This window comes from Phoca vitulina, unplaced genomic scaffold (assembly GCF_004348235.1).
Source record: "Phoca vitulina isolate PV1807 unplaced genomic scaffold, GSC_HSeal_1.0 scaffold50, whole genome shotgun sequence".
Classification (NCBI taxonomy): Eukaryota; Metazoa; Chordata; class Mammalia; order Carnivora; family Phocidae; genus Phoca; species Phoca vitulina.
Genome location: NW_022589753.1, coordinates 12179962 through 12202633, shown reverse-complemented (window position 1 = coordinate 12202633; position 22672 = coordinate 12179962). Strand labels below are relative to the sequence as shown.

General features: G+C 45.8%; 1 protein-coding gene across 1 annotated transcript in view; it reads left to right on the top strand.

The window, feature by feature from the left end:
- Window positions 1–21289: 21289 nt before the first annotated feature.
- Window positions 21290–22672, top strand: part of ARFGEF2 (ADP ribosylation factor guanine nucleotide exchange factor 2) — a 92129-nt gene continuing 90746 nt past the window's right edge. The window contains exon 1 of the mRNA XM_032387515.1: window positions 21290–21540. Within this exon, the coding sequence (XP_032243406.1) occupies window positions 21420–21540 (121 nt within the window). The 5' untranslated portion in view covers window positions 21290–21419. The remainder of the gene's footprint in view (window positions 21541–22672) is intronic.

Below are 22672 nucleotides of genomic sequence, written 5' to 3'. Positions count from 1 at the left end.
GCAGGCAGGTTTCCCAGCCACCCTGGATTTTTAACATTTCTTGTTGTTGTTGGGAGTCCCACCCTCCAGCAAACTGTTGGGCACACTTAGGGAACAGCCACCAAGGGCTCTACGAAGAGCGAAATGCTCTTGGGAATGACCTTTAAGACTGTCCTTGCCCAGGAGTCTATGATCTGGACGGAGACAGGGAAAGGTTCTTTATTTCGTTCCACTGTGAACTTGTTAGGGAGCAAGGCACTAGTCAAAAGCATCCTGGCTTCTGGCTCTGGAACAAGCATGCAGTGGGGCTCAGTCAGTGTCCATGTCCTCTCACTCAGGATTCTTTCCATTGTAAGTATTAGAAACCCAGCTCAAGAGGGCTCCAGTGAAAAGTGGAATATATTAACTCACAGAACTAAGAAATCCAGGGCTTGAATGACGTCACGCTGGGCTGGATCTAGGGGTCAGCCGACCCCTAGATCTAATTGCAGTCATCGAGGTTAGACTTTCTTCCTCCCCATCAGTTGTCCTGTATCCTTTGTGTCGACCTCTTTCTCAGGTGAAATCGCACTCTTCGTGGCGAAACTCGTATCTTTAGCAACACCGGTACTTTGAATAGTTACAGCAGAAGGTGCCTGGACTGGATCTTGCTGGACCGGACATAATCACTAGCCGGGGACGTGCAAAGTGCTGATTGGTGGGGCCTGGGTCCCATGTCCATTTCACATTTGTTGCATGAATAGACAGGAAAGGCTAGAGAAAGAAATACAGTATTTTACATTTGAACACCAGAGCAGCTAGAATGATTCTTTCTAAAACCTCTATGGAATCACTTCACTCCTCTGCTCTGAGCCTTCCTTCCCCCTCAGAGCAAAAGCCCAAGTCCTTCCAACGGGTTCTAAGGTCCTAAAGGATCTGCAACCCCTGCCCTTACTGACTCCTCTCCCAGTGATCTCACTGTGCTCACTGTGTTCTAGCCAGGCTATCCTCCTTTCTGATCCACACACAGTGAGGCTTCAGTTTCCTTGTTACTAAAATGGGGACACTTGTAGTAGACATCTGATACTGTGTCTGGCCAGCTTTTCCCTTTTCCTTGCAACTCGGTCATTCTCATGTGTTTCAAGAAGTGTTGACCCCGCCCCAGATCCAGAGATGGACTTGTCACTGGCCAGAGTGTTCTAATGGTGTTCCAGAACCAATCACAGACGTTGGTTCAGGGATGGGCATGAAACCCAAGCCAATCTACTGAGATTCAATCCTGAAACTTTTATTACGATGATTAGAAATAAAAAACTCTCTTTATGCTGATGTTGTTAGAAGGATAATATAGGCATTAAACCACCAGAACTACCATGTGGAGAGAGAGTCTACTTGAGAAACACCAGGGAAAGCAGAGCAGTGATGGAAGGAGAGGGAAAACTGAATTCTGGTGATATCTTTGAGCCCCTGGATTCAGCCGTGCCTGAATCCCACTAGACTTTTTAGTTACATACCTTGGTAGCTCCCCTTCTTTGCTCAAGCCAATTGGAATTAGATTTCAGTCACTTGTAACCAAAAGATCACATTTCAGGGCTGCTGGTATAAGGGTTAAATGAAATTGTGAATTATAAAGTGCTTAGCACAACAAATGCTCAAAAAGCAGGAGTTATTAGTAGTAGCATTTTACGATTCCATCTTTTACACACATATTTAAATCTGTTTTCACTTTTAAAACTTTCACTTAAGAAACAAATATTTAAACTTCTGTATAATCAGAGCTGATATTTACTTGGTACCAGTACAACCACAAGGGTTGTTAAAATACTGAAATACTTCTGTAATGGTTGATAAACAGCATCGCTCCCAATCTCCCAAGTACTCCCTGGCTCTCCAGGATGTGCTCAACTTCTCTCTTGGGATCCTCCAGCCGGTCCTACAATCTGGCACCTAAAGTGTGAAAACCAGGGCTGGCAGGGGCCTCCGGCACCCTACTCTCTGACTGAGGCTCCCTCCATGCTACGCATTTTTTAGATCACCTCTGGGTACATCTATTAACTCTTCAATATGCACGCATTAAATGGAAACACTGAATTATCAACAGCTCCACGAAGTAAGAGCCCCACCCTTCATTCCTCGAATCACCAATTATTGTTAACTGTGTAACCTCCTCTGAGCCTAACGATACCAGAGACATAATTTTGCACAGCGATGACTAAGCAGGCATGGGCACGGGCCAGGTCTTGTCTTTCTCCCCTCCTGTTACCTTGGGGAGCACCTTCCATGATTTCCACATCACAGTCATATTTGTCATCCTCTGTGGCAATCTGATATTCCTTTGTCTTAACACACTGTGGATGGCCTAACCCTTCCTCCACAGTGGGACATATGGTCCGTTTTTGTTCAGCTTTTCAAAAATTTTAAAAACTTTCTGTTGGAAATTGATTTTCCATGTGGTGCCCATCTTTCTGGTAATAAGCAACGGATTTCCTTCCTGATTCAAACTTCAGTTTTGCGAATCACAAGACACAGTTTTACTTTTTGTCTGCAAATGGTTTTTGTTGTTGCTCTTTGAAATAAGAATCCATGTGCTCGATTGTGTAATGCTGCCATTCAATAAATTATTTATTTTGACTCTAAGTCCATAAAGGATTTAAAGTGGTTTTATAAAAATACGTACAAGATGAAATCAATAGATGAGGGAATCAGGGAGAAGAAAAAATAAGGAGCAGTCTATCTGATAAAGTATTGTGCCCAGCTGCTGGTCAGAGTGACCAGAAATAACAGTGACCTCAACAACTTAGATGTTTATTTTTCTCTTACATAAATAAAATCTGGGAGAAGGAAGTTCAGAACTGGTGTGGCAGCTCCACAGAACTGAGAACAGAGGCTCCTTCTAGCATCCCACTTTATTATCCTTAGGATGTGGCTTCCATCCTCAAGGCCACCTCATGGTGCAAGATGGCTACAGGAACTCCAGCAATTGCAGCCACATTCCAGGTAGCAGGAGGAAGGAAGGGAGAAAACCCTGCAATCCCAGCTTTCTTTAAGGAGCCTCTTAGAACTCCTAGGCCCAAACTTCTATTTATAAATCATTAGCCAGGATTTAGCCCTAGCTACATGTGGGGCCAAGAAATGCTGTCTTTTAGCTCTGCTCAATGTCACCCCATATAAAATCGGGGCTCTTTCCTAGTAGGAAAGAAAGGAGAATAGATAACAAATAAACCACTAGTAGTTTCCCCTACAGATGAGAAAATGAAATAAAGCTAGGAGTTCATCTGGTCCACAGTACTGCCTACCACAAAGACTTTTCAGGTGTCTGGCTACGAAATTGTCTCTGAGTATCCTAATGACAATAGCAGAAAGGAATCCATGACTAAATACTTATCTTCTCCTGTACAAGGCTTAAAAAGAAAGTCTACCCACAGGTCTTCATGAGGAAGACACGGGACATGGTGGACAATATCCTTAACAATATTCCTGCATTAATGGAACAACTTGATTCTGGGATGTGTTTCAAAACTTGGGGGCGAGGGGGTGGGTGGGAGTATAGCTAAAACCAGATGGGCCATGAGTTGATAATTGCTGTACTAGGTGATAGAGACATGGAAGTTTTCATATGTTTCCCTTTACTTTGCTGTATGTTTAAAATTTTTCCATACTAAAAAAAGAATTTAAACTCTGCAATAAATCCTTTCCTACAATTGCTTTTTAAAATGTTCCTTTAATAAACTTGCTTTAAAGTTTAACTGACAGGCAGTTTCTATCACAACTACTTCCTCATCGTTTTTGGCCTTTTTATCTACTTTCCATATCTGTTAACTGATTTTTTAATGGCTCCACTGAGATATAATTCACACACCACGCAGCTGACCCTCTTAAAGTGTACAATTCATTGGTTTCTTGCAGAGTCATACAACCATCACCACAATCTATTTTAGAGTACTTTCATCACCCCCAAAAGAAACGTCATACCTCGAAATCGGAGAGGGAGACAAACCTTAATCATCGGAAACAAACTGAGGGTTGCTGGGGGGTGGGTGGGTGGGGATGGGGATGGGGTAACTGGGTGATGGGCATTAAGGAGGGCACTTTATGTAATGAGCACTGGATGTTATATGCAACTGATGAATCACTGACCTCTACCTCTGAAACTAATAATGCACTATATGTTAATTAATGGAATTTAAATAAAATTAAAAAAGAAATGTCATACTTATTGGTAGTCACACCTCATTGCTCTTCCCTTCCCCCACCCCCAGCCCTAAGCAACCGCTCACATACTTTCTGACTCTATGCATTTACCTTCTGTAAATTTTGTAAGTGGAATCGTACAATATGTTTTGTGTGTGACTAGCTTCTTTACCTGGCATAATATATTCAAGGTACATTCATGTTGTAGCATGCATCAGTACTTCATACTTTTTACAGCCAAAGAATATTCCATTTTATGGATAGACCACATTTTGTTTATCCAATCATCAATTGATGGACACTTTGGTTGTTTCCAATTTTTGGCTATTGTGATAAGGCTGATATGAACCTTCACGTACAAGTTTTTTGTGTGAATACATGTTTTCACTTCTCTTGGGTATACACCTAGGGTGGAATGGCTGGGTTAAATGCTAACCCCGTGTTTTGTTTTGTTTTGTTTTTACTTTTTTTTTTTAAAGATTTATTTATTTTATTTTAGAGAGAGAGAGAGTGAGCACGAGTAGGGGGGCAGAGGAAGAGGGAGAGAGAATCTCAAGCAGACTCCACGCTGAGCACAAAGCCTGACATGGGGCTCGATCTCACAACCCTGAGATCAAGACCTGAGCTGACATTAAGAGTCAGACGCTTAACCGACTGAGCCACATGTTTAACATTTTGAGGAATTGCTGAACATTTCCCAAAATGGCTGCACCATTTTACATTCCCACCAGCAACGTACAAGGGTTCCAATCTCACTGTAGCTTCACCAACCCTTAGAATGGTCTGTCATTTTTCTTTTCTTTTCTTTTTTTTAAGATTTTATTTTTAGGGGCACCTGGGTGGCTCAGTAGTTAAGCACCTGCCTTTGGCTCAGGTCATGATCCCAGGGTCCTGGGATTGAGCCCCTCATCGGGCTCCCTGCTCCACGGGAAGCCTGCTTCTCCCTCTCCCACTCCCCCTGCTTGTGTTCCCTCTCTCGCTGCCTCTCTCTGTGAAATAAATAAATAAATTCTTAAAAAAAAAAAAAAAAGATTTTATTTTTAAGTAATCTCTACCCTCAATGTGGGGCTCTAATTTACAATCCCGAGATCAAAAGTTGCATGCTCTCCAACTGAGCCAGCCAAGTACCCCTGTTTTTATTTTAGCCATACCAGCGGGTGTGAAGTGGTATCTTGGACCTTTGATTTGGATTTCCCTGATGGTTACTGATGTTGGTCACCCTTTAACGTGCTTACTTGCCATTTGAATATCTTCTTCGGAGAAATGTCTTTTCAAATCCTTTGCCCGCTCGTCAGTTGGTTTATTGCCTTTTTATTGTTGGATTGCAGGTGTTTTTAATACATTCTGGATACAAGTCCCTTATCACTATACGATTTGCAAGCATTTTCTATCATTCTGTAGCTCGTCTTTTCACTCTCTTGATGGTGTCCTCTGAAGCACAAAAGTTTTTAATTTTGATGAAGTACAATTTATCTATTGGTTTCTTCAGTCATTTATGCTTTCTTGGTGTCATATCTAAGAAGACTTTGCTCAACCTGAGGTCACAAAGATTTTCTTCAATGTTTTCTTCTAAGAATTTTATAATTTCAGTCCTGACCTTTAGGTTTGTGGTCCATTCTGAGTTATTATTTGCATATGGCATGAGAAAGTGGTCCAAATTCATTCTTTTGCATGTGGATATCCAGTGGTCCCAGCACCTCTTATTGAAAAGGTTATATTCTCTCTCTCTCTAAGATAAATAGATAAATAAAAAATTTTTTTAAAAAAAGAAAAGATTATATTTCCCCACTGAATTGTTTTGGCATCCTTGTCAAAAAGCAACTAACTAATAAATGTAAGGATTTATTTATACTCTTTCAATCTATTCCGCTGATTGACATGCCTATCCTCATTCCAATACCACACTGTCTTGATTACCATAGCCTTGTACTAGGTTTTGAACTCAGGAATTGTGAGCCCTCCAACTTTGTTCTTTTTCAAGGTTGTTTTGGTTATCCTGGATCCCTTGCATTTCCACCTGAATTTAACTGAAAAGCAGCCAGCTAGGATTTTTATAGGAATTGCTTTGAACCTGTAGATCAATTTAGAGAGTATTACCACCAGAGCAATATTAAGTCTTCCAGTCCACGAAAATGGAATGTCTTTCCACTTGCTTAGGTCTTCCATGATTTCTTTCAACAACGTTTTATAGCTTTCAGAGCACGAACTTTGTAATTCATCTGTAAATTTATTCCTAAATGCTTTATTCTTTTTGATGCTAATGTAAGTGGAATTTTTACTTAATTTCATTTGAAAAGTTTTTATTGGTATTTTATAGAGATTTAATTGATTTTTACATCAGTCATATCCTGCAAACTCACTGTATTGCTTTATTAGTTCTAATTGTTTTTAAATGAATGCCTTACCATTCATAATATACAAGATGATGTCACTTGCAAGTAGAATGGTCTTACTTGTTCCTTTCCAATCCGGATGCCTTTTATTTCTTTTTCTTACCTGACTGACCCAGCTAGAATGTCCAGTACAGTATTTACCAGATGTGGTGAGAGAAGACAGTCTTGTCTTATTCCTGATCTCAGGTAGAAAGCATCCATTCTTTCATCATTAAGGAGGATGTTAGCCGTGGGATTTTTGCAGATGTCCTTTATTGGGTTGAGGAAGTCCCTTCTGTTCATAGTTCATTTAGTGTTTTGGGTTTGTTTGTTTTTTTTTTAATCATAAAAGGCTATTGGATATTGTCAAATGCTTTTTCTGTACCTGTGGGGTGATCATGTGGTTTTTATCCGTTAGTCTGCTGATATGGTTCATTATATTAATTGATTTTTGAATGTTAAGTCAACTTTGCCTTCCTGGGATACATTTCTGGCGTATAATCCTTTTCATATGTTCCTAGATTCAGTTTGCTAGTATTTTGTTGAGGATATTTGCATCTATATTCATAAGGCTATTAGTCTGTAGTTTCCTATCCTTGTGATGTATCTCTCCATAGCTTGGACCACTCAGCAGCATGTGACACAGTTGCTTACTCCCTACTTTTCTATTTTTAATTGTGGTAAAATGCTCAGAACATAAAATTTACCATTTTAGCCATTTTTAAGAGTACAGCTTGGTGGCATTGAGTACATTATCTCCGTTGTGCACCCATCACCACCACCCAGCTGCAGAACTTTTTCATCTTTGCAGACTGAAAACCATCTCCGTGAAACACTGACCCCCTCCCAGCCCATAGCACCCAGGAATCCACTTTCTGTCTCTATGGGTCTGACTACCCCATGGACCTCCTAGAAGTGGAATCATATAGTATGTGTCCTCTTCTGAGCTGTTCCACTCAACATAATGTCTTTCAGGGTTCATCCATGCTGTAGCCTGTGTCAGAATTCCCTTCCTTCTTAAGGCTGAATAATACTCTATTGCATGGCTATTCTACGCTTTGTTTATCCATTCACCTGTCAATGGACACTTGGTTGCTTTCACCTTTTGGCCACTGTGAATAATGTTGCTATGGGGGCACCTGGGTGGCTCAGTCGGTTAGGCGTCTGCCTTCAGCTCAGGTCATGATCTCAGGGTCCTGAGATCGAGCCCCAAGGGGGATTCCCTGCTCAGTGGGGAGTCTGCTTCTCCCTCTCCCTCTGCCCCTCCCCCCTGCTCGTGTGCTATCTCTCTCTTTCTCTCAAATAAATAAATCAAATATTTAAAATTAATAATAATGTTGCTACGAACATGGGTGTATAAATGTCTGTTCAAGTCCCTGCTTTCAGTTTTTTTGGGTATATACCCAGAAGTGGAACTGCTGGATCATCTGGTAGTTTTTATGTTTAATTTTTTTGAGGAACCACCGTACTGTATGCCTAGAGCTGCACCATTTTACATTCCCACCAGCAATGCACGAGGGTTCCAATTTCTCTATATCCTCACTGACACTTGTCATTTCCTTCTTTTTGAAAAAACAGCTTTATTGAGATGTAGCTTACATACCACGCAATCCCCTCATTTTAACTCTACAATTCACTGGATGTTTATGAAATGTATAAAGTTGTGCAGCCATTATCCACAATTCTAGAACATTGCCATCACCCTGAGAAGATCCCTCAGGCCCATTCGCAGTCACTCCCCATCCCCCCACCGCAGCCCCAGGCGACTCTAATCTCCTTTCTCTGTCTCCACATCTGCCTTTTCTTGATATTCATATAAATGGAATTGTAGTCTTCAAGCTGTAAATGGATCAGTATTTTGTTCCTTTTAGCTGCTGATACTCTTCTAGTGTATGGATATACCACATTTTTTTAACCACTCACTAGCTGGTGGACATTTTGATTGTTTCCACGTTTTTTTCATTTTTTTTATTGTGGTAAAATATATGTAATATAAAATTTGTTATTTTTTTTTAAAGATTTTATTCGTTTATTTGAGAGACAGCGAGCACAAGTGGGGGAGGGTGGTGCAGAGGGACAGAGAGAAGCAGACTCCCCGCTGAGCAGGGAGCCCAACGTGGGGTTCCATCCCAGGACCCTGAGATCTTGACCTGAGCCGAAGGCAGATGCTTAACCAACTGAGCCACTCAGGTGCCCCTAATATTTGTCATTTTTAAGGGCACGGTTGAGTGGCATCAATTACATTCATAAACTTGTACGACCATCAGCACTATGTCCAAATTTTTTGTCACTCCAAACAGAAACTCTGCACCCATGAAACAATCACTACCCATTGCCCTCTCCCCCAAACCCCTGGGAACCTCTAACCTATTTTCCACATCTCTATGAATTTGTGCCTTCTAGATATTTCATAGAAGTTGAATCATGCAACCTTCATCCTTTCACATCTGGTGTCTTTCACTGAATGTGACGTTTTCAAGGTTCATCCCATGGTATTGTGCTTCAATACTTCATTCCTTTTTATGGCCAAATAATACTCCATTGTATAGAGACACCACATCTTGTTTATCCATCCATCAGTCGATGGACACTTGGGTTGTTTCACTGTTTGGTTGTTGTGAATAGTGCTGCCATGAACATTCTTGTACAAGAGTTTGTGGACCTTGCTTTCAATCCTCTCGGGGACACTGCAGGGTGGCATTGCCGTGACATATGGCAATTGGATGTTCTCTGCTCTGGGGACTGCACCAGCTGTGGTCGGACAACAGTTCCAGCCTTTTGGACTTCTCAAGGCCAGTAAAAATTCCTAAGAACAAAACAAATGATTGGGCAACCTACATAAGACGATGTACTTTTTATATCGCCAAGTAAAGACTTCAAGATCAAAGAAATATTTCCATCATTACTTTACGAAGAAAGAACGTGTTAACCGCCACCACCACTACGCCCAACAAGGGCAAGAGATGAAAATATCAGAATAAACAGCAGTTGTTTAAATTTATGCAAATTTCACTACACTGTTGTTTTCCACAAAGTACCATGAACGGGTTTAAAAAATGACAATAATACAACACACCTCCTCACAGTCTAGCAAGGCTGTGTGTGTGTGTGTGTGTGTGTGTGAAGCAGGAGGATGTTGGGTACCCCAACTTTAGGGAATTCTGAGATGTGCAAAAAGAGGTTCTGACCCTAAGGAGCTTCAGGCTCCGAGAAGAACAAAAACCAGGATAATGGGGGCTCCTGGGTGGCTCAGTCAGTTAAGCGTCTACCTTCATCCCAGGGTCTTGGGGATCGAGCCCTACGTTGGGCTCCCTGCTTCATGGGGAGCCTGCTTCTCCCTCTCCCTCTACTCCTCCCCCCTGCTCGTGTTCTCTCTCGCAAATAAATAAATAAAATCTCTGGGGAGAAAAAACAAGATAATGGCTTATTTGAGGCACAAGCAACAAGAGAACTCAGAGACAGAAACTGGTTTTGACTGTGGGAAGACAGATGAGGGGCAGAGACCTGAGCAAGCCGAGGTGAATTCCACATGCCCACAAGTCTGGGAGATCATTTTTACCAGACCAGAGAGAGTCTGCAATTCCTAGAGTCTCGGTACCTTTAGGAACAGAGGTTTTATTGCCAAATAATCTCTTCCAGTTGGGGCATCAACAAAAAGAGTGGGTCAGTTTGGTCCCCTCTCCTCCTGCACCCCAGAGGCCCTTGAGAACCATCACCTTTGACAGAGGCCAGCTTGGAAATTAGCCCTTAACCGCCTGCCACCTGAGCATGTTTGGGAGGGAAGCAGCAACCCTCAGAAGGTCAGGAGATTTGTGGGGTCCAAGCACCATCATGAAGTAACAAAAGGAAGACGTACCTGGGGCAGCAGGTACCACAGGGCTAGGGTCTGTGAGGCTCTGAGAAGCCGCCTCCCCCGCAAGCTCCTAAATCCCCTTGGAGAATTTCAGGGAAGGAGACGTGGGGGACAGTTGTAGATGAACTCAAGATAAGAAACAATTGTCCTCTTTACTTTCCTGTCCCACAGAGAAAAGCGTAAGCTCCCACTGCTGAAAGCACAGAAATGAGGAAAGGGGACAATAGAGAAGGTCATAGATGGGGGAGGAGGTCATAGGGCAGAAGTATCAGTGTATCAGAATCAAACGTGGCTGATTTTCCCCTAAGGCTGGCAATGAAAATATATATGGAAAAGTCCCCGTGCTTTGAGAGGTAGGCTCATGGAAAACTGTGGTGAGGGATCACATAAGCCAGTACCAGACTCACACGTGACATCGCTATCAGACTTTCTTCTGGTGCCAAGGCAGCTCATGAGAATGAGTCTAAGGCAAAATGATGAGGCCAAAACCTTTTCCCCACCTCTTTTTCAGAGAGGAGTAAAACAGGACGAGGTGGTGAGTCCATCTGAACTTCTTGAACATTGTCGCCCTCCGGTGGCCGAGATGCAAATTGCACCAAGGTTGAGGATGGAAGTGGGGTGGAGGGTTGTCCTTTCCCTTCTGTGGAAAGACAAGTGGATATACCAAGAGGTTTCAGAGAGGCTGGCTTTGCTTATGAAGAATATCTACTGAAAGGTGCAGTCTTGGAGCTGGAGTTTAAAACATCCTACTCTTTCTTTGCGGGGGGTCGCCTGGCATCTCCCTCTCTCTGCGTGGGCTCGTCTGGGCTTCCTCACGGTGTGGTGGACTCAGAGGTGTACCTGGTTACATGGCAACTCCAGCGTTCGGGCACAAGTGTTCCCATGAACAGGGTGGAAACTATATCACCTTTTATTTATTTATTTATTTATTTATTTATTTTTAAAGATTTTATTTATTTATTTATTTGAGAGAGAAAGAGCACAAGCAGGTGGGGAGGGGTAGAGGGAGAAGCAGACTCCCCACTGAACAGGGAGCCCAATGCGGGACTCGATCCCAGGACTCTGGGATCATGACCTGAGCTGAAGGCTGATGCTTAACCGACTGAGCCACCCAGGTGCCCTATTTATTTATTTATTTATTTTAAAAGATTTTATTTATTTATTTGAGAGAGAGCACACGTGAGCGAGAGAGCACAAGCAGGGGAGCAGCGGCAGAGGGAGACGGAGACAAGCAGGCTTCCCACTGAGCAGGGAGTTGGACGTGGGGCTCAGTCCCAGGACCCTGAGATCATGACCTGAGCCAAAGGTAGACACAACCAACTGATCTACCCACGCGCCCCTAGATCACCTTTTTATGACCTAGCCTCAGAAGCCACATGGCAACACTTCTGCCATAGTTTTTGAGTTGATACGGTCTCAAATGCCCACTGAGTTTCAAGGCAGAGTGTCAAAGACTTTGTGGACATACTTTAAGACTACCACCACAACTAATTTCCAGTAAAAACTTAAAATACACAAATAAGGCTTTAACCAGCCCCCACATTAGTTTATGCGTTTATTGTCTGTTTTTCCGCACTAGAGATTAAGCTCAATCAAGGTAAGGACTCGGGCATTTTGTTCACTGCAGTATCCCCAGGGTTCTAGAACAGAATGCAAGAACCATAAGGTGATGGAACAGAAGGAAATGTCTGCCCCTCTCCTCTCCACCCAAGTTAGGCCAAGCACCGCCCATATCCAGCTCCCGCCCTCCTTTGTGACTCTCCTAAACGGTGTGACCTTGGACAAGAACCCTCAGAGAGCCTCAGTTTTCTCTTCTGTAAAAGGGGGTAATATTCATACATATCTCCTGGGGTAGTTGTGAGGATTAGATGAGTTCATTGAAGCAAAGCACATAGAACAGTCCTGGCCAGTGGGAAGCACCGGATGAGACACCCCTCTTAGCTCTCAGATTTCTGCATTGTGGAGTTTATTTGTCCCCTGTATTTTCTTTATCTTAAACAGCTTTGTTGAGATTCAATTCACATATCATACAATGTATCCCTTTAAAGGTGTACAATTCAGGGCTTTCTGGTATACTGAGAGTTGTGCAACCATTACCACAATCTAATTTTAGAACATCTTCATCACCTGCAAAAGAAACTCCCATTAGCAGTCGCTCTCCACGCCCCTCCCGCGTGGTACCTGAAAACCACTGATCCTCTTTCTGTATCTACAGATTTGCCTATGTGATACTTTATTTCTTGTGTCATTTCATCCTTGACTGTGTCTTATTTTCCACACCACCCCCCCAAACAATAATAGAGCATACAATTCTGGAGACCCTGCCTTTTCCTCTTTGTACCCTCTCCCAAACTGCAGACAGGGCTTTGCCAACGGGTATCTGCAGATAAAGTAAAAAACTGGCCCTCTGAGTAAGAACCAACACAGAATACCTGCGATGTGTCACGTCGTGTGTTAGGGGCTGGATACACATTAACTCGTATTCTCCTCACAAGAGACGCCACAAGCCAGGCACTGCGTGATGAAGGCATTGATGAAGGAACCGGGAGGGGAGAGGGTGAGTAACTGGCCCGGGGTGACCCAGCCAGCAAGTAGGCAAAGGCAGGATTCGAACCCAGACCACGTGTGTCTGGCGTCTGCGCTCTTTACCAGTGCACCATACTTCTTTTGAGGCCAAGGGGATGGGATTTCTTCACTACGATCAGTCCGAAGAGACCCTCAGGTGTTTGGGAAAGAGCAGTGTGGCAGTTGTCACAAATGACCGCCATCAGCCAGCTTCTTAGTATTCACGTGCCCCGCATGGCTCCTCAAACATCCATTCTGGCCTGATCTCCTGCCTTGATTTAACCCACAGGATGCAGTGGAAAGGATGCTGTACCTTTCCAAGACTCAGCCTTAAGAAGCCCTGGTAGCTTCGGTTTTTGCACTTTGGGGAGCCCTGAGCCTCTGCATGAGAAGTCTGGCTACCCTGCCGGGAGACCACGTGGTGAGGTCACACAGGGACAGACCCTGAGTCTACGAGGAGAGAGGCCGGTTGCCCCAGCTGTCCCAGCACCTCAGCTGTCCTCCCCAAGGTGCCAGACATGTGAGCAAACCATTCTGGATGTCTCGGCCCTGTGTGAGCCCTGCTGACTGCAGATCTAGCCACCACCACACACGACAGAAGAACCGCCCAGCCGATCCTGGGCAAGCGCAGAATTGTAAGAAATAATAAATTGTTGTTTTAAGCCGCTAAGTTTTGGGGTAAATTGTAACAAATTGTCACAAACTTAGTGGCGTAAAATACCACAAATTCATTACCCGACTGGTTCCAGAAGTCAGAAGTCTGAAGTGGGTCTCACTGGGCCAAATTCAAGGTGCTGGCAGGCAGGCCTGTGTTCCCTTCTAGAAGTTCGAGGTGAGAGTCTGTTTTCCTGCCTATTGCAAATTCTAGAGGCAGCCTGCATCTGTTGGCTTGCAGCCCCCCTCCATCTTCAAAGCCAGCAGTAACATTCCTCTGATCTCTGCCTCTGCCTCTTTCACTAACAAGGGCTCCTTTTTACTTTATTTTATTTTATTTTATTTTATTTTATTTTATTTTATTTTATTTTATTTTAGAGAAAGAGAAAGCGGGGGGAGGGGCAGAGGGAAAGAGAGAGAAAGAATCTCAAGCAGACTTCCTGCTGAGCACAGATGCTGGGCTCAATCTCACGACCCCAAGATCATGCATGGCCTGAGCCGAGACCAAGAGTCAGATGCTTAACCAAATGAGCCACCCAAACGCCCCTATAAGGACTCTTGTGATTATAGTTAACCCACCCAGATAATCTGGAATAATCTTCCCATCTCAAGATCCTTATTTTCATCCCATTGCCATGTAAGGTTACATTTTCACACGTCCCAGGGATCAGGACATGGGTATCCTTGGGCAGCTCTCATTCTGTATACCACAGTTGGGTTCCCCAGAAGCACATTCTGGAGTAGGGATTTGGGTGCCCATGGTATATTTGGGAGTCGCCAGCAGGTGGTAGGGAAGTGAGACACAGAGGGGAAGGAAGCCTCGATGGGGTGTGCTATCTGGCCGGTGAGCCCCAAGGACCTCTGGGAAATAGTAGAACATGCCACAGACCTCTCTGTTCATCATTACGTGGCTCTCCCCAGGGTACCAACCCACTGGCCCTTCTGGTCTGCCCTGTGCGTGGCCGAGCACACCTCTGTGTCCCAGGAGAGCACTCAGGCCAAGGGTCTGGCATATTTAAAAACAGAAAATACCCGAACAGCATATAGCAGACTCTGCTGGAGCCCCAGCCATCTGCCCTGGGCTCTCACCCCTCCTAGCTGGAGGAGGCTGCTTCCCATGGGCCGCGGGGCTTGGTCAGCCTGGGTGCAGCACGCAGTGTCAGAAGCCAAGCCCCGAGAAGCAGCGCTTAGGCAATAATGGATGGGAACTAGACGAATGAACGCCCTGGCTTTCTCACCTCTTCTCTGGGATAACTCTATGGTCTCTGTACCGGCTCCCAGAGGTGTCCAGGGGGATGGAGCCCCAGATTACCCTCAGCCTGGCTTGATATCACCCTCCATCCCCCCTCCCCTGCTGCTGTATCCTGGGATCACCTCCTGAACACACTCCAATCCTTGTCTCAGGGAGTCCAAACCATGATCCAGAGGCAAACAAATAAACAGCAAAACCCCACAACGGTGGTGTCTTAAATATTTACACCACACAAGTTAACATTTTTTTTTTTAGTGCAACTAGACGCATGTACACAAACAGAATACAATTGCTACATACATAACTTCCTTTGGAGAGACTCTTACAAGTCTACCTTTGAGGCTTTCCCTAAATATAAGGCCCCCACCAAACAGGGCTTCTGCCCCAAGCACCCTCCCCAGCCCTGAGACAGGAATCAGGGGAGACTGTGTTTGAGTTTTGCCTTAAATAAACAGAGAAAATAAATGTTTCAAGGAGAACAGTGACACACAGAAGCTCTGTGGGGGCAGGGGCGGGTCATCCAGGACGGGGAGGCGTATAAAGAGTCTGTGTATAGCGGGAAGAAACCAGACTGGCAGCTGGAAAGGCCAGCTGTAGGCATAGCCATAAGGGCCTTCGGTGACTGGCTCATGCTACCGAGTTGAGACATTACTCAGAGGAAACCTGAGTCAGAACAGACGCTTCTGGTGGCCAGTCTTATTAGTTGGACTAGGTTCAGCAGCAAGAGACAGGGAAGCAAAAATAAAAGGTGCTTATGTCTTTCTCGTGTAAAAGCCAATAGGTAAGCACCCCAGAACAGGCATGGCTCTCCAGCATGTCAGGGACCCGGGCACCTTCTCTCTTGTTGCTCTGCTGAGAAAAACTTCTATTTCAGATCGCTTCATGGGTCCAATATGGCTGCTGGCAAAGTGAGACTGGGAGGGGACTGTTAGATAAAACACAATATATCCAGTTTTATTTTATTTTTTAAAAGATTTTATTTATTTGAGAAAGAGAGCGAGAGAGAGAGAGAGAGAGCACAGAGGGAGAAGGAGAAGCAGACTCCCCTGCTGAGAGAGGGCTCGATGCGGGACTCGATCCCAGGACCCTGAGATCATGACCTGAGCCGAAGGCAGACATTTAACCAACTGAGCCACCCAGGTACCCCAATTTATTTTATTTTTTTATGTAATTTCTACACCCACCATGGGGCTTGAACTCATGACCCCAAGATCAAGAGTTGCATGCTTTTTCAAATGAGCCAGCCAGGCACCCCTCCAATTATATACATATATGTACATATATATATATTTCCCTCCAGCTGTATTTTAATTTCAGGGAAACAGTGATTTTTTTAAAGAAATATAACAATGTCCCAATTACTGCATGGGACATACTTACACTCAAAGAAAGTATTCATTGTTTATCTGAAATTCAAATTTAACTTCTGACACATTACCACAAATTTAGTGGCTTAACACAACACCTATTTATTCTCTCACATTTGGAGGGCCGAGGTGTTTGGGAGGGCAGAGGTGTACGAAGAATCAGCAGGGGGATGTTCCTTGTGGAGGCCTCAGTCCCATTTCTCCACCTTTTCCAGCTTCCAGAGGCTGCTTGTATTCCTCGGCTTCTGGCCCCATATCACCGCCACCTCTGCTTCCAACATCTCAACTTCTTCTGACTCTGGCCCTCCTGTGTCCCTCTTATAAGGACCATTATGATTATATTAAGCCAGTCAGGATAATTCAGGATAATTTCCACATCTCAAAACTCTTAACTTAATCACACCTTCAAAGTCCCTTTTGTGGGGTGTCTGACTGGCTCAGTTGGTAGAGCTTGTGACTTTTGATCTCGGGGTTGTGAGTTCAAGCCCCATGCTGGGCATAGAGATTACTTAAAAAAAAGAAAGAAAGAAACAGGGGCGCCTGGGTGGCTCAGTCGATTGGGTGTCTGCCTTTGGCTCAGGTCATGATCTCAGGGTCCTGGGATCGAGCCCCATGTCGGGTTCCTTGCTTATCAGGGAGTCTGCTTCTCCCTCTACCCCTTCCCCCTGCTCGTGCTCTCTCTCTCTCTCAAATAAATAAATAAAATCTTAAAAAAAAAAAACAGAAACAAAGTCCCTTTTTCTCTGTAGTTTTCACAAGTTCAGGAGATTGACAGGTGGCTATCTTTGGGGACCATTATTGTGCCTACCATAGAAATACAGAAGTCAACCACAAATAACTTGCTGATGAAATTTTTTTTTAAAGATTTTATTTATTTATTTGACAGAGAGAGAGATAGCAATAGCAGGAACACAAGCAGAGGGAGTGGGGAGGGAGAAGCAGGCTTCCCAGCAAAGAGGGAGCCTGATGGGGGGCTCAATCCCAGGACCCTGGGATCATGACCTGAGCCAGAAGGTAGACATTTAATGACTGAGCCACCCAGGCGCCCCTTGCTGATGAAATTATTAAATCCTGTGGACCCCAATCCACCCACCACCATTCATCCATGAGTAGCTATTGAGCACCTCCTAGGTGCTCTGGCCATAGAGCTGTGAACAAGACAATGTCTCTACATTAATGCATGTTCTACCTGGGGGAGAGGAGATAGTAAGCAAACTCATGTGAAAACAGACCTTTCCCTTAAAAGGTGGAGCCCAACTTTTCTCCTCTTCAGTGTGGGCTGGACTTAGTCATTCACTTCTAAATCAACTCTAGGCAAATCGAGGGAAAACTGTATTTTGCCTAGAACTTTAACAAATGTCATTCCCCATTGCAAAACCACACCACTGACATTTACGTCAACCACAGTCAAGTCTCCAACAGCACCCTTGATCAGTCTGCATGGCGAGCCACCTTGGAGATGAAGGCATAAAAAAATTGCTACAGCTTCCTATGGCTGTTCTTTCTTTTTTTCCTCTTGGGTCACTTGCTGGGGAAAGTGAGGTGCCTGATGTCACGAGCACATTCAAGCAGCTCCATGGCGAGGTGAATAACTGAGGCCTGTAGCCAACAGCCATGTGAGTGAGCCACCTTGGAAGCAGCTGCTCCAGCCCCGGTCAAGCCTTCAGATGACTGCAGCCCCAGCTGACAGCCTGACTACAACTCTTGGGAGCTCCTGAGCCAGAACCACCCAAGCTGCTCTCAAATTCCAGAGAAACTATGAGGTAATAAATGTTTGATTTTTTTTTTTTAAGAGAGAGAGAGAGAGCAAGTGGGCTGGGGGATGGGCAGGAGAGAAAGAATCTTAAGCAGACTCCCCACTGAGGGCAGAGCCCGATGTGGGGCTCAATCTCACGACCCTGAGATCATGACCTGAGCCAAAATCAAGAGTTGGACACTCAACAGACTGAGTCACCCAGGCGCCCCAATAAATGTTTGATTTTCAGCCATTAAGTGTTCAGGTTCCGGTAATGATGCAGCAATAGATAACTAATACACAGGTAAAAAACACCCCCATTTCAAATTAAGTTTAGTGCAATAAAGAAAATAAATCAAGATGATGTGGAATCCAGTGGTGGGGGTGGGTGTGGTATGACAGGGAGGTGAAAGCCTCCCTTGTGGGTGACCTTGAGCTGGAAACAGAATGATGGAAGATGTCAGCCAGATGTGATTTCCAACACCAATAGACACCGCATTCCCTTTTTTATAATCATAAGACCTCAGTTAACTATTCTGAAACAAAATTTGTAGATTACAGAATCTTTCTACAGACATAATTTTTAAAAAGCTAACAAAAGGGGTTCCTGGGTGGCTCAGTTGGTTAAGCATCTGCCTTTGGTTCAGGTCATGATCCCAGGGTCCTGGGATCGAGCCCTGCGTTAAGCTCTCTGCTTAGTGGGGAGCTGCTTCTCCCTTTCCCTCTGGCCCTCTCCTGCTTGTGTTCCCTCTCTCGCTCTCTCACTCACTCTCTTTTTAAAAAAAGTAACAAAAAACAAAGACAAAACAAAAAGATAGCAATGCACAATCTGCAAATTTAATTCCAGTATATAAATGCCAAAGCACAATTACACTAAAAGATATAATAAAGCAGTCAGATGCTGGAACCTAAAAGTAGAATTCCCTGGATTATGACAATTGCAGACTGATCGGAGGTGCTGTTGTGGCGACTCAAATTCCAGGGCTGGCATAAATGGTAGTAATGTGGTTTTGAAACTGAGAACAACATTTGGTAAAGTTCCAGACAAAATGCAGTTTTCTCTTGAATTACAGTAATAATTGCATTCCCAGAAAATTCGATATATATTCAGACTATGAAAAATGCTTTGTATTTATATGTCAAGCAGATGTACGTTCTAGGTTCAGATTGCAATTAATAGGTTTTTCACCTCCAAGAATGTCTACTCCAGCCACATGAGACTACGTAGGATTGTCCAGCTCTCTAGAGGATGTCGTCAAGCAATCCTACTCCCCTCTCATGACAATAAAATTTCAAAAGGTCCCTCGGGTTGGTACTGGCTTCATTGAGAAGCACTGACTGGGAGGCGCATAAGCCAAGCCCTTAATGGGAACAAAAAGGAATCCAGAGTGGTGGGAGAGTCCCGAGGAGGAAGAAGGGAAAAGAGAGATGAGGGCAGAGAAGTCAGGCATGGTGAGATACTTAGAGTCAATTCCAAGGGCAATTGAGAGGAACTGTGGGTTTTTCAGCAGGGTAGTGACATGGCCTGACCTCAGTGTGGAGGATGACACAAAACACATCATTCCGTGGATTATACTGCATTTTTTGAGAGTTTCACACATCCATTCATTCACTCATTCATTCAACACATAAGGATTGAGAGGTGTCTCAGTGGGATGCATTGCTGTGTAACAAATAACCCCCAAATATAGTGGGTTAACCTAGCAATAATGCGTTGCTTTCTGCTTTTCTGTGGGTTGGCTGGACAGTTCTGCTGCCTCACAAGGGTTATTCAAGGTGCTGTAATCAGCTGGTGAGTTGGCTGGGGGCTGGGCTCAGCTGGGAGCTCTGGGACGACTGGAATGACTGGGCCTCTTTTTCCATGTGCTCCTTCTTCAGTATGCTCCTGAGCATCTGAGGCCTCTTGATGCACAGGCTCACTTTCACCACATTCCATTAGTCAAGGCAAGTCACAAAACTAGTCCAAGGGGGTGGAGAAACAAACTTCACTTCTTGATGAGAAGAGCTGCAAAGTTGCATTATAGCAAAGGAATTTATGGCCATGAAACATTCTACCTGGCTCTGGACCAGGCCCTGGGGAGACTGCTGCCCCTTTGTGGCCTATATCCTAGTCTGACAGCATGTAAGTCAATAAGTGCAAAAGGCCAGAAAGTGTTGTAAAAAACATCAAATAGAGAGAGGGGGGCTCCTGTACACCAGGCGGTCAGGAAGGGCCTCCTGAGATGTTTGAGCTGAGACCAGAGCATTTGAGCATGCTGCCTGGGGAATTTCTGGGGTTTTCAAGAAAGACACTGTCCTTGCAGGAGCCCTGCTCAGCACCACGGCTCCCTTGGGGGGGGGGGGGGGGGCGGAGGGAATGATGCAGGCTCCCTGGGGCGGTTGCAGGCCGTGTGAAAGGAAGGGCTCCAGGGGGCATCACCAATGGTGTTGTGACATCACTGGCGGTGGGATAGAAGGCAAGGGGCCCTCGGGCCAGCCTTTTGTCTTCTTACGCTCACTTGTAGGCTGTGTGACACTGGTGATCTCCGGTTCTTCCTGTCAGACACCCCAAACACCCTGCCCCGTGCACAGCACCGAGGAAAACCACAGATTTATGAACGTGGACGGACACACTCCAAAGGGAGGTGCAGGGAGGCGGCACGAGACACACAGTTCCCTGAACTGGACGGCCGGGCGTGGGCTCTACCGCAGCAAGGGGAAGGTGCGGCGGAAGGTGTGTGCCTCGCCAACAGGCAATGCGAGGTCCTGTGTTTGGAGAGCGTCCATGAATACCCCTTCTCTCTCTGCCTTCCCTTCACCTCCCCTTTCCCTCCACCCCTTCCTTTCCTTTCCTTTCTCCTTCTCTCTCCGTGTTTTCCGGCCGTTCTGTCATACCTCCCTCCCACACCACTTCCTCTTCCATTTCATTCTTCTTCCCTTCTCCCAACTCCCCCTCCTCCCTGTATCTTCTCTCCTTCTCTTTTCCCCACTTCTCCTCTCCTGAACTCTCCTCTTCCTACCTCCTCTCTCCTCTCACCCCTTCACCTCCAATCGCTCCCTTCCCCACCTGTTCTCCCTCTCCCCTTTCTCCGGTCCTGCCCGTCCCCTCCTGCCTTCAACTACCTCTACTCGCCTCCCCCACCTTCTTTTTCCCTACCTTGCTCTTTCGCCCCGCCCCTCCTTGCCCATCGGGCCCCGCCCCCAGCCCCGGGCCCCGCCCCCAGCCTCGGGCCCCGCCCCCAGCCGTAGGGCCCCGCCCCGCCGGAGGTCACGGGGTCGACGGACGCGCGGCGGCCGTAGCGGCCCCGCCAGTCACGTGGTCACGTGACGCGCTCCAACATGGCGGCGCCGTGGGGCCGCGGCGTCGCTTCCTGACGGGGCGGCGGGGACGGACGCGGCCGGTGTTGGCCGGGACGCCGGGCCCGCAGCCTCTCTCGCCCGCTTGCTCGCGCCGCCCGCCCGCGGGGCTGCCAGCCCCCGCCGGGCCGGGGCCATGCAGGAGAGCCAGACCAAGAGCATGTTCGTGTCCCGGGCCCTGGAGAAGATCCTAGCCGACAAGGAGGTGAAGCGGCCCCAGCACTCCCAGCTGCGCAGGGCCTGCCAGGTGGCGCTCGGTGGGTGAGCCGCTCCGGCCCGGCCCCGCGCCGGCCTCCCCACGCCGGCCGTTACCCCGCCGGCCTCCTGGCCTCCACCTTCCCCCGACCTCGAATCCCACCTTCCCGACCCCCTCATGATACCCCGGGGAAACTGATGCCCTGGGAGCTCGGCACTGGCCCAAGGTCACCTAGCAAGTTAGTGACAAGCTGGTGCTAGCTCTCCAGCCTCCCAGCCCAGGGCTCTTGCCACGACTACTTGCCGTCCTGTTTCCTGGTTCCTCCTCTCACCACCCTCAGAAGCAGTAGTAGCCCTTGCCCCAAGTTTTTTCTTTACTTGGTTCTTCTAGTTAGGGTTCCCCACGTGAGCAGAGCAGGTGGGAAGAGCTGCTCAACTGGTTTAGGGAAATCCCTGAGGCTTGCTTTCGAAGTCCCGGATTGGAGAATGTTTTCCTTTAATTTGGGGCTCTCCCATAATTCCGTCATATCCTACACCTCCTAGGTAGGTGCAAGAGATCTGCTTATTGCGGGCAGTTCACTAAAGTAGAGGGTGTATGAGGGCAAAGAGACTCGTCTGTTTTATTCACTGCTGGACCCCCTGCACTCGCAGGAGTGCCTGGCACATAGTAGGTGTTGACTGAATGGACCCACAGGTTATGGAAAGAGGGAGAGAACTCTAACTCATAGCTAGTTAAAGCCTTGGTAGTTGATTACAACATCAACATGTTGTCTTTTACTTTTAAGCATTGAAATATTTATCAAATGCCCACTGTCTACTAGGCGCTGTGATGGGCACTGAGGATACGGTGGGGAATAAGACAGACAAGGTATTGGCCCTTGTGGCGCTTGTACTCTAAAAGGAGAAACAAAAAAATATATAAGAAAATTATGAGACATTTTTGAATACTGATAAATACTTCTGTGAAAGTAAAACAGCAAGATATGATAAAGAGGGCCTCAGGACTGCTTTTGATAGGTTGTCAAGAAAGTAATCCTTTCTGAGGTGACATTTGAGCTGAGTCCTGAAAGGCAAGAAGTATCCACCAAGTGGAGTTTCAGGAAAAGAGAGTTCTGGGCAGTTAGGATCAGTCCATTTGCCCACGACTAGCTTCAAGCTAATTCACCACCCTGATGCCTTTGGTTTGGAATCTGT